The sequence below is a fragment of the Bombina bombina genome, chromosome 3 (genome assembly GCF_027579735.1).
Source record: "Bombina bombina isolate aBomBom1 chromosome 3, aBomBom1.pri, whole genome shotgun sequence".
Taxonomy (NCBI): domain Eukaryota; kingdom Metazoa; phylum Chordata; class Amphibia; order Anura; family Bombinatoridae; genus Bombina; species Bombina bombina.
In genome coordinates, this window is record NC_069501.1 from 816,196,436 (window position 1) to 816,209,090 (window position 12,655).

The window sequence follows — 12,655 nt, forward strand, 5'->3', positions numbered from 1 at the left end:
AATATATACAAAACACGGGAGGGGTCAGCACTCTCAGGCCGGACCGGGTACACATCCTATGGCCCTGTAACATGCACAGCCCTGTGTGCAAAACGGCACTCTCAGGAAGCTGCGCTGTCACCAGAGTCACAGGCAGTTAACCCAAGGCAGGCCTGGGTGCAAGGCCCAAACAGGGAAAATTAAAAATAATACATTAATATAGCACACAGAGAAAGTCCAGCACTATTTTTTTTGTAATTTTCCCTGTTTGGGCCTTGCACCCAGGCCTGCCTTGGGTTAACTGCCTGTGACTCTGGTGACAGTGCAGTGTGTGTGTGTATATATATATATATATATATATATATATATATATATATATATATATATTCTATATCAGTGGTTGTCACAAGGTACATATTTATATTACTTTACGTGCCATCATACCACACAGAAAAAAAACTTTATTAAAAACAAAACAATGGATTTAACGATGTTAAACTACAATTCTCTCACTAATCAGTCTAATAAATATTTTCCTATATGGTGTCTTGTTGACTGAAATTTTGAAAATTCGAAAGATTTTCAAAAGTTTGGAAAACAAAGAAGCCAAGAAAAATAACTGACCAGGCAAATAATAATAATTTTTTTTTAAAAAAGTGAATATAATTCTAATTTTTGCTTCCTATTACCAAATGTATAAAAACTAACATGTTCTGATGGACATTCCTTTCCAATATCAGTGCACCACCACCACTAGTATTTATGTGTAAAAGTTAAATACTTAAGATATTCAGGATGGGCCATTGAATAATATTATATTCTTTGTTACATATTATTATTATTATTATTATTATTATTATTATTATTATCAGGTATTTGTGATGTGCAGTCACTAGAGGCAGGTGAGGCAGTGCTTCACCTCTCATATGGGCAAAAATATATATTTTTTTATTGGCTTTAAAAAAAAAAATTGTAATTTTTTTTTCCCCCAGCATTTTTTTTCTCTCACAGCTATATGTTGTGCAATGGAGAGGCACAAGCAGGTCTGCCCACCATTACACTACATGCTGCGCCACCTACTGGATGCAAGTGGTTAAGATCACTGCATGGCCCATTAACTGCTTATTTGAGGCAGTCCTATTTGGGCTGAACCAATCCAGCAAGAGGCATTAGTAAGTGGAACATAGGGTTGGGGCTGGATGTTAAATCATATAAAACAAAACAAAAACGGAAAAAAACAACTTTCATATATTTTGTTGCTGTCCTGTGAACCTGCTAGCTTTGCTAAAGTGAAAAAGAGAGTTCTGTTCTTCCCCTCTAAGTGCAGTGGAATGTGCCACTGTCACTTCCTGAATCCTTACAGAGCAGGAAAAGAGGCACAGAGAGCAGTGTTTCAGCCACATCTTATTAAAGTAAGATTTTACTGAAAGGGATTCTGTTAGTGAAAATGATAATTTAATGAATGTGGTTTAGTGTTTTTTTACTCTTTTACAGCAGGGTCGTTTTTGTATTTTGTTTACTCAAACTTTACACCCACTAACTTAGCGGCTTGCCTCTGTACTTCACACTAAATTATACACTTATTTTCTGAACTCTCTGTAGCTCTGCTGTTTTATTACTTTAAAATGCAGTGCCCCCCCCCCCCCCCTTGTGTGTGTCTCTCTCTCTCTCTATCTCTCTCCTTATGTTTTGTTCTCCCCCATGGTCTCTTTCTCTCTCTGTCTCTCTTCCTCCCCCTCTGACTCTCATCCCTTATGTAATGAAAGAATCTATAAGCATAATTTGCAGCATTAAAGTAAAAAGTATGTTTTAAACATATTTTAATGGGCATGGATTTCTAGATCTCATAATCAGAGCAAGCATTGTGTTATCTGGCAAGAGTTTCTGTTACAATCCTTTTAGACTAAAATCAGATGTTTACTAAGTTGACCAGTTTTCCAAGACACCATTTAAAGGGACATGAAACCCATATGAAACCCATATTCAAATTTAAATAACTTTCCAATTTACATCTAATATCTAATTTTCTTCATTCTTTTGATGTCCTTTGTTGAAAATCATATCTAAATATGCTCAGTAGCTGCTGATTGGTGGCTGCACATAGATACCTCATGTGATTGGATCACCCATGTGCATTGCTATTTCTTCAACAAAGGATATCTAAAGAATGAAGGCGTATCCTAGCCACTGCCTCCCCAGCCTCTGACGTCACTGCACGTCACTGTTGTAGAGCGCCAACAGATTCCGCAGCGCTGTAAACATAGTCGGTGTACAGTATAGCTTTTGTAGGGGTCAAGTGGGTAGAGGGCCCTGCCGAGAGTTTCACTGTTGTAGTCGGCTCTTATGAAGCGATCTGTAAACAGCTGGGCCCATAGGCTTACAATCTAAGGGGTTCAAGGGGAAAGCAATGGCGTTAGGAAAGGTTAGTGTTGGTTGTATGCATCCCTGAATAGTAGAGATTTTAGTGAGTGCTTGAAGCTGTTAAAACTAGGGGAGAGTCTTATGGAGCGAGGCAGGGAATTCCACAAGATGGGGGCCAGTCTGGAGAAGTCCTGTAAACGTGAATGTGTGGAAGTAACAAGAGAGGAGGAGATCTGAGCTGATCGAAGGGGACGGGAGGGAGAGTATCTAGAGACAAGTTCTGAGATGTAGGGGCAGCAGTGCAGTTGAGAGCTTTATATGTCAGGGTGAGGATTTTATGTTTAATCCTAGAGGCAAGAGGAAGCCAGTGAAGGGATTGGCAGAGAGGTGCAGCAGATGAAGAGCGACGAGTAAGGCAGATGAGCCTGGCAGAGGCATTCAAAATGTATTGTAAAGGAGCTATGCAGCAGCTAGGTAGACCAGAGAGGACGGAATTGCAGTAGTCGTGGCGAGAAAGGATGATAGAGTGGATTAAAATCTTGGTTGTATCTTGTGTAAGGAAATGTCTAATTTTAGCAATGTTTTTAAGGTGGAAGCGGCAGGCTTTAGCCAAGGACTGGATGTGAGGAGTGAAGGAAAGATCTGAGTCAAGTGTGACCCCAAGACATCAGCCGAGCGGGGTAGGGGTAATGATGGAATTATCAACAGTTATAGAAATTTTGGGGGTGGAGACATTGGAAGAAGGGGGAAAAATAAGGAGTTCAGTTTTGGAGAGATTTAGCTTAAGGTAGTGAGAGGACATCCAAGATGAGATATCTTGTTAACCTTATGTACTGTATGTGTCAGATAATATTAATTCTCTTGAAGGAGATTTTAATTATTTTCTGTTCGTTACCTGTAAACAACAATTTTATATCACTTATTTTGTTTATGCCTTTGGCTGTTCCTGTCTCAAGTTTGAAAAGTCAAAAAAACATCTTTCTTATTTAAAATAGATAGTCTATCACCCCCACTTAACATTTTCGGTACATGGTCAATTATTTGAAAACTGAAACCCACTTCGGCAACATCAAGTGTGGCCATATGTTTTTCTAAGGGAGTTTTTGCTTCTTGTGACAGGAGATGTTCCCTGATACAGTCCTTACATGGGCTAATTGTACGCCCTGTATATTGAAACTGACAGACTTTACATCTAAATAAATATACAGCATACATTGTGTTGCAAGTAAGGTGGTACCTGATTTTGTACTCTATACCTGTCTGTGTAGATTTGAAAGTGTCACCAATAAGCAAATAATCACAGCTTTTACAGGGTACAAAATCAGGTACCACCTTAGGATGGTTCTACGCCAGTTAAAAATTACAGAGGGAGTTTGCGCAAAGCGAATATATCAGACTACCAACTAATCCTAAAAAACCCTTATTTTGATATTAACACATGGTTGCCGTATATCTTTAGCTATCTGAGCGCTCCTACTTATATTTTGCAGTATGGTTTTACACCACTCAGATTTTTCTGCTCACTGTGGGTGCTTTACTTGTAATTTTTAAAATTATTTAAATAAATTGAACTTTTTATTTTTCCAACTTGTCGCCCTCCATGTGCATAACTCTAACAGCATTAAGTTTTGAATGTAGTAATAACACACACACACACACACACATTACAGCTTTGTAGCCCCTGACATGTAGTGATGATACAGAGACACACATTACTACATGTCAGGGGATACAAAACTGTAATGATACAGAGACACACATTACAGCTTTGTAGTCCCTGACATGTAGTGATGATGCACAGAGACACACATTACAGTTTTGTATGCCCTGACATATAGCAATGATACACATAGACACACACATTACAGATCTGTAGCCCCTGACATGTAGTAATGATACAGAGACACACATTACAGCTTTTTAGCCCCTGACATGTAGTAATGATACACAGAGACACACATTACAGTTCTGTATTCCCCTGACATGTAGTAATGATACACACATTTACAGTTTTGTATCCCCTGACATGTAGTAATGATTCATATAGACAGACACATTACAGTGTTGTAGCCGCTGACATTTAGTAATGATACAGACACACATTACAGCTTTGTAGCCCCTGACATGTAGTAATGATACACAGAGGCACACAGAGTTCTGTATCCCCCTGACATGTAGTAATAATACACATAGACACACACATTACAGATCTGTTTCCCCTGACATGTAGTAATGATACACATAGACACACACGTTACAGATCTTTAGCCCCTGACATGTAGTAATGATACACATAGACACACACGTTACAGATCTTTAGCCCCTGACATGTAGTAATAATACACATAGACACACACATTACAGATCTGTTGCCCCTGACATGTAGTAATGCTACACATAGACACACATGTTACAGTTCTGTATCCCCTGACATGTAGTAATGATACAAAGACACACATATTACAGTTTTGTATCTCTTTGGGCATTAAAAATTACATGAAAGTGGACACATTACACAAACATATGTTAAATGAACTTGCTTATCATTTATTAAACAAACAATGCATCAGGGTGGCCATCTTGGGGTCTCCTGGGCCACATGTGACCCTCTGCTCTAGATTTTTATGCCCTATCCCCCGGAGAGAAGCAGAACTAACAATGACTGTCTTGGAGACTTTAGGTGAATGGGAAACAAGGTAGCCAGAACTAACAAAAGCCCAATGGAGTACAGCATACAGAGGAGACTTGATCCAATTCATTTTATACCCCCCCTCCCCCAACTGAGAGCGCAGCAAGTTATTTTTATTGACAGCAGCTAGTATATTGTTGAGTGACCTTTCATACTGTCACTGTCCTTTATTCACTGTCCTTTACTCAAGCTGTATTAATGAAAGGAATTAAAGCGGTGAAGGTTCCTTTTAAAATCAGACATTTTTTTTCCGTTTTATTATAACAATTTGTCTACACATTTTTATTAATTTTTTGTTTTATTCTCTAAATACATTTTCATAAATAGAAAATTACACTGTGTCCTCCTTTTTTTTTTTTTTTTTTTTTTTTTTTTTTTTAAGATTTAAATAGAACTTTCCCAGACAACGTGCAATTTCGGAAAAATGCTGTACCATCACTACAGAGTAACTTGTACAACATCTTGGTGGCTTATGGCCACCACAATAAAAGCGTGGGTTATTGCCAGGTAAGTCCAACATATTTATAAAAATGTGTAATTTGCTAATCTTGTTTAAATCTCGCTTTGTCATTCAGCATCTTATTAGAGTCTTAGAGTATGTAGCTTAGCAACTCTAAATACTTGTTTAATGCATATGTTTAATGCATATGCAGCCTGTGATGAACTCAGCCACATGTCACACAACTTTTTATAGTTTAATATGATTTCTCAATGACTTTGAACAATATAATTTATATTCATTATTACGCTAATTTAAATATAACAAATTGTGAAAATTATATGTGTATATTTTATATGTCAAATATTTGAGTAAATATAATTCCTAAATATACTTAACATATATTTTTTGTACTAGTTGTACAGGACTTTTTTTTTCCTTTACATGAAGGAAATTTAGAAATATATTTTTGCACTTTAGTGTTCAACTATCAAACATTTGTTAATGGCTTCACTGTAATCTTAAAGAGACAGTGCACTCAGTGACCCATTTGACCTGCTGGAGTGTATTAACTAGTTTACAAATAATCCCTTTTACCTTTTTTATTTTTCCATTTGAAATCACTCGGAGGAAAATGAGATGTGTGTGTTTGTGGAAAGGGTATTCTCTCTTCTGTATCAAGAGCAAATGTTGACTTTTGATGGAATATTGTTGTACACCCTTGTCTGAAAATGTATTTTTAACATACTTATAACAGCTTTGTGTTTGGGAAGAACAATTATAAGGCTTATAGGTTACAGAGATGACAGTGCAAGTCATCTAAGGCATTATAAAGGGCTGCCCTGATGATGAAAGAATGCTGAATGGAAAACTTCATGAATATTCTACATTTATGTGGCTTCTTTTGTGCCCATGTTCAGCAACATTCTGTTGCTATGGCTGCAGTTTTAGAGTTGGCAGACAGTGTGACTAATAGAACTTTCTCTACTGAATCCAGTCCATGAAATGTGTCTCAGGGAGTTATATGAAAAAACATCCACATGCTGGAACTTGAAAGTAATTAGCAAACCACATTGACTTCATCAGAAGTTTTCAGTTTGATCATGTATGTAAAAGTATTCTTAAACACACCTAATGTATGCTGTTTTTTTAGTGTAGTACTTTGTTTTTACCACAGACTTTTTATTTCAGGATGTTTTTTATCCGCATTTGTTAGTGAATCTCTTTCTGTGGTATGATTTGATGTGTATATTTATTGCACAAAGTTTTTAATGTTATCTATTTATCCTCTGTATTTTTGTTAGAGAATACATATATACTGTGTGTATATACCTGGACAGTGTGTGTATTTATGTATGTGTGTGTGTGAATGTGTGCAGTGGCGGCTCATGGGTTATTCAAATGGGGGTTCACGGACCAGTTATGTAAAAAAAAAAAAAAAATATATATATATATATATAAAATCTATCTCTATAACACACACACTGTATATTAAAAAAATAACATATGTGTGAATATATATATATATATATATATATATATATATATATATAATCTCTATCTATAACACACACACTATTAAAAAATAATATATATATATTACACACACACTGTATATTAAAATATATATATGTGTGTGTGTATATATATATATATATATATATATATATATATATATATATATATATATATATATATATATATATATATATATATATATATATATATATATATATATATATATATATATATATATCTATATATATATATATATATATCTCAAAATGTATCGCACCAAAAAATTCTTAAATACCTATGTGGTAAAATAGCCTAGTTTTCTTCACAATTCACACACACACACACACACACACACACACACACACACACACACATATATATATATATATATATTACCCTCACATGCAATTATATTATAGTGCTTGCTATATTACTTGCAGGTGGCAGTGGTGCTTAACATTTAAAGGGACACTGAACCCAAATTTTTTTCTTCTGTGATTCAGATAGAGCATGCAATTTAAAGCAACTTTCTCATTTACTCCTATTATCAATTTTTCTTCGTTCTCTTGCTATCTTTATTTGAAAAGGAAGGCATCTAAGCTTTTTTTTTTTGGTTCAGTACTATGGACAGCAATTTTTTTATTGGTGGATGAATTTATCCACCAATCAGCAAGGACAACCCAGGTTGTTCACCAAAAATGGGCCGGCATCTAAACTTACATTCTTGCATTTCAAATAAAGATACCAAGTGAATGAAGAAAATTTGATAATAGGAGTAAATTAGAAAGTTGCTTAAAATTTCATGCTCTATCTGAATCACGAAAGAAATTTTTTTGGGTTCAGTGTCCCTTTAAGAATTACAGCAGTGGAGATTTCTAAGATGGAAAACGTTTTTACTACATTTGTTATGTATATTCTTTACTGATGCAGTCCTAGACTACAGATGTAAAATAAAAAAAAATTGTTATGCATCAGTAAAGAATATACATAACAAATGTAGTAAAAACGTTTTCCATCTTAGAAATCTTCACTGCTGTAATTCTCCCTGATTGGCTGCACTGAACTGCTCTACTTGCTAAGTTGCTGCTGTTGCAGTCTACACTCTATCTTTATGCTGTAATAAGATCTGGAGTGAGTTTTTGCCTAAGTAGGTATGATGATAAAGTAGTACTATCCTATTTTATCATCATATCTACTTAGGCAAAAACTCACTCCAGATCTTATTACAGCATAAAGATAGAGTGTAGACTGCAACAGCAGCAAGTAGAGCAGTTCAGTGTAGCCTATCAGGGAGAATAATGAAGACTGAAATAGGTTGTAAGTCAGACATACCTTGATTAGCAGTGCCAGTGTTTGTTCCACACGTGCGCAAGTCTGCAGCCGCTCCTTCCCTGATCACCAGACCGCTCTCTCACTCTCTCATTGGCTAAGTAATGGCTATGCATTATGGGACTTGTAGCTAGTTCCTAGCCTTGGGAGCTCCCCTTGCTGCCCGTCCATAGAAATGGCCCAACTCGCACACTGAAAATTGTGCAATTAGCAAAGGTATAGGCTCTGTTATGGGCGGAGCAGCCGGCACATGGAAAAAATGTGCAAAGGGCTATAGCAGGCTATACCTCTCTACCACATGTGCAGTAGAGAGGTATAGTGGTATATAAAAGGATTTTTTTTAAAAATTAAACTGGACAGTAGACTGGAACCTTTTTTGGCAGAATAAATATAATTTTTCCAATAGGGGGGCTATTGGAGAAATTCTATTTATTCAGCCAAAAAAATGTATTTTCTTTTTTTCCCCAGGGGGCTCACGTGCGGTTGTGATCATATGGAGGAGCCTCCACTGTGTGTGTGTGTGTGTGTATATATTCAGTATCTCACAAAAGTGAGTACACCCCTCACATTTTTGTAAATATTTTATTATATCTTTTCATGTGACAACACTGAAGAAATGACACTTTGCTGCAATGTAAAGTAGTGAGTGTACAGGCTGTATAACAGTGTAAATTTGCTGTCCCCTCAAAATAACTCGACACACAGCCATTAATGTCTAAACCGTTGGCAACAAAAGTGAGTACACCCCTAAGTGGAAATGTCCAAAGTGTCAATATTTTGTGTGGCCACAATTATTTTCCAGCACTGCCTTAACCCTCTTGGGCATGGAGTTCATCAGAGCTTCACAGGTTGCCACTGGAGTCCTCTTCCACTCCTCCATGACAACATCACAGAGATGGTGGATGTTAGAGACCTTGCGCTCCCCCCACCTTCCCGTTTGAGGATGCCCCACAGATGCTCAATAGGGTTTAGGTCTGGAGACATGCTTGGCCAGTCCATCACCTTTACCCTCTGCTTCTTTAGCAAGGCAGGGGTCGTCTTGGAGGTGTGATGGGGTTGTTTCATGTTGAAATACTGCCCTGTGGCCCAGTCTCCGAAGGCAGGGGATCATGCTCTGCTTCAGTATGTCACATTACATGTTGGCATTCATGGGTCCCTCAATGAACTGTAGCTCCCCAGTGCCGGCAGCTCTCATGCAGGCCCAGACCATGACACTTCCACCACCATGCTTGACTGTAGGCAAGACACTCTTGTCTTTGTACTCCTCACCTGTTTGCTGCCACACACGCTTGACACCATCTGAACCAAATAAGTTTATCTTGGTCTCATCGGACCACAGGACATGGTTCCAGTAATCCATGTCCTTAGTCTGCTTGTCTGCGGGCTTTCTTGTGCATCATCTTTAGAAGAGTCTTCCTTCTGGGACAACAGTCATGCAGACCAATTTGATGCAGTGTATGGTCTGAGCACCAACAGGCTGACCCCCCCCCCCCACCCCTTCAACCTCTGCAGCACTGATACGTCTATTTTCCAAAGACAACCTCTGGATATGACGCTGAGCATGTGCACTCAAGTTCTTTGGTTGACCATGGCAAGGCCTGTTCTGAGTGGAACCTGTCCTGTTAAACCACTGTATTGTCCGTATATACTAGGGTTATAATACAATTTAGCTAATAATTATTCTTTAAAATAACCCCCAATTAAAATGCATATACGAAACAATTAAAACAATATTTATTCCTAAATGCTTTACTATAAGTTAGTTATAGACACATTGAATTATATTTATAGAAATCAGATTATGAATCAAATGATACACACTTATGTTGTTACAATATTCTTTACAAAGCAAACCAAATGTATATTTAGAATTAACCGTATTCACAATTGAATTGCATTATATCACCACAATGAAATACCAAAGTATGGGCCACTAACTTTCAGACCAGTACAATTAAGCTACTTAGCCACAATTGATCCTATATAACTCCAATTAAATACATACAGGAATTATATATATATATTATTAATGCAAACAACCAAATTATATGCCAATTTATCTCTGAGCTGAAATAAATTACTTAGCAGCAATAAGGCAAATTCTAAAATATATGTGTGTGTGTGTGTATATGTATATATGTATGTGTGTATATATATATATATATATATATATATATATATATATATATATATATATATATATATATATATATATATATATATATATATATATATATATATATAATCTCTCAAATAACTTAATACACACCAGAGGGATTTACTCTTAATAATAATAAGCCTGCCTTACAAATATGCAACACAAAGGATATTTATACACCTCAAGGGGTCATCTCTTCTGGAATCTTTTTTTACTTTAACTTTCCCAAGGACCCCTCACATCGGGAACTTTATAACCATCTATATTATTTTTCACAGATACTTTTTCACAGACATTTATTTCACGGACAGCTCTTGTAAGCAATATCTGTCCTTCCCTACTGTTTGTGCAATATCAGCCTTTATTTAGTATAGTATTGGCCAATCCTTCTCTTAGCTTCCTTTGCCTAGCTGTGCTAAGAAAACTTGTTCTGTATTGTTTTTATCTTGTTTTATTCTTAAATGTATTAGCTTAGTTTTTATGCCGTAAAATATAAAATACATTTTTAATATCTCATTATCAATTTTCTGTAGCCCCTTCTTTTTGATATTTGAAGTAATCACCTCTACCCTTTCCATAAATTTTAATAGCCTGCTAGTTCTACTATCTTTTGCTAGTCACGCTATCCTTTTCTGGCTATCTTCTTGCAAGTTTCCTACAAAGTGTTGGTATATATACAGCCTTTTTACTTACACTATATCTAGCAGCCTTTAACAGCCCCGCTGGCATTTTTTTTTAGTCACATACCTTGCTTTTTAATTGTATCCAAAAACTTTCTTAGACTTAGACAGAGTAAATATGTTTTATGAACGTCTCTTGTGAAAAACTACCCTTAACAAGGGTCCCACTAAATGCGGATATCACAGAGTATGATATGATCCAAGACTTATATTTAAAGAAAACAGAAGGCTTACCGCTTAAATGACGATCTATAACTGTGAAGATCTGTCCTGAGATTTACTTCTCCCGTAATTTTGCAGTAATGGCACACCTTGTTGCATCAGCATATACACACCTCAGTGCACTTGCAGTGTTCAGCCTTCCAAATACACAACAGGTAAATTACACTGTTATGGACTGTCTCGACACTTGGACTGTTAGGGCTCTCCTCAACCCTTAATCTCGATAAGGCAAAAATGTAAACAAGTTGCACAGTTCCAGCGTAGTCAAGATAGAGAGAGAGAAGTATGAGTAAGTTAAAATGTCATTTTATTATTAGGTACTTGCATTAAAACAAAACCGGCACAGCACACAGAGAGTCTCCACCGCTGGCGCGTTTCCTGCCTCACGGGCAGTTTATCAGAGCTCTGATGAACTGCCTGTGAGGCAGGAAACGCGTCAGCGGTGGAGACTCTCTATGTGCTTTGCCGGTTTTGTTTTAATGCAAGTACCTAATAATAAAATTACATTTTAACTTACTCATACTTCTCTCTCTCTATCTTGACTACACTGGAACTGTGCAACTTGTTTACATTTTTACCTTGCTTTTTAGTCAACCACCTTGCTTTTTTGTGCTAGTCACTCATTTTTATTATTGCTACTCACGTTGCATTTTTATTATTGCCACTCATGTTGCATTTATTAACTTGTAAAGTCCTTTAAGATTTGTTAGTCACTATATATTGCGATTTGTTCTACATTATCATTTTTTATTATAAATGTAATGCATACATTCATTTCATGAGATAATACATCAATTGCTATCTGCTGCTCTTTCACTGTCACAACGTATAGTGGCCTTTATAACTATCTGTTTAAAGGTCTACATCCTTTCAGCAATACCAGTGTATTCTAGAATATAAGTTAAACTGCTACCTTATCATCCATATCAATACTTATATATATTTCCCAGTACTATTGGGATAATATATATTTGTCGAAACATTACTGTATACTTTATCCTCACCACTGAGGCGCTTCTTCACTCACACATTTTTTTGTATTCACAAAGGATATTTATCTAGCGAATAAATTAATTACTTAGCATACAAAAGACTAGTTTTAAACTACACAGGGCTATGAAACACAAGCTTGAAATACAAACTGTGCCCTTTTAAATGTACTAACTGCAATTAGACTGTAGCAACAATGAATGTATTTGCTTTAAAATATCAAGTTATATATTTAACAATTTCGTATACTTCACCCAAATAAGTAAATCAATGTTTCAGCTCCAGAGTTC

General features: G+C 36.2%; 1 protein-coding gene across 2 annotated transcripts in view; it reads left to right on the forward strand.

Annotated features, from left to right (window-relative positions):
- Positions 1 to 12,655, forward strand: part of GRTP1 (growth hormone regulated TBC protein 1) — a 136,814-nt gene that overhangs the window by 20,316 nt on the left and 103,843 nt on the right. For both annotated transcript variants that reach the window (XM_053707762.1, XM_053707763.1), the window contains exon 5: positions 5,412 to 5,536. In XM_053707762.1, coding sequence (XP_053563737.1) covers positions 5,412 to 5,536 — 125 coding nt within the window. The remainder of the gene's footprint in view (positions 1 to 5,411; positions 5,537 to 12,655) is intronic.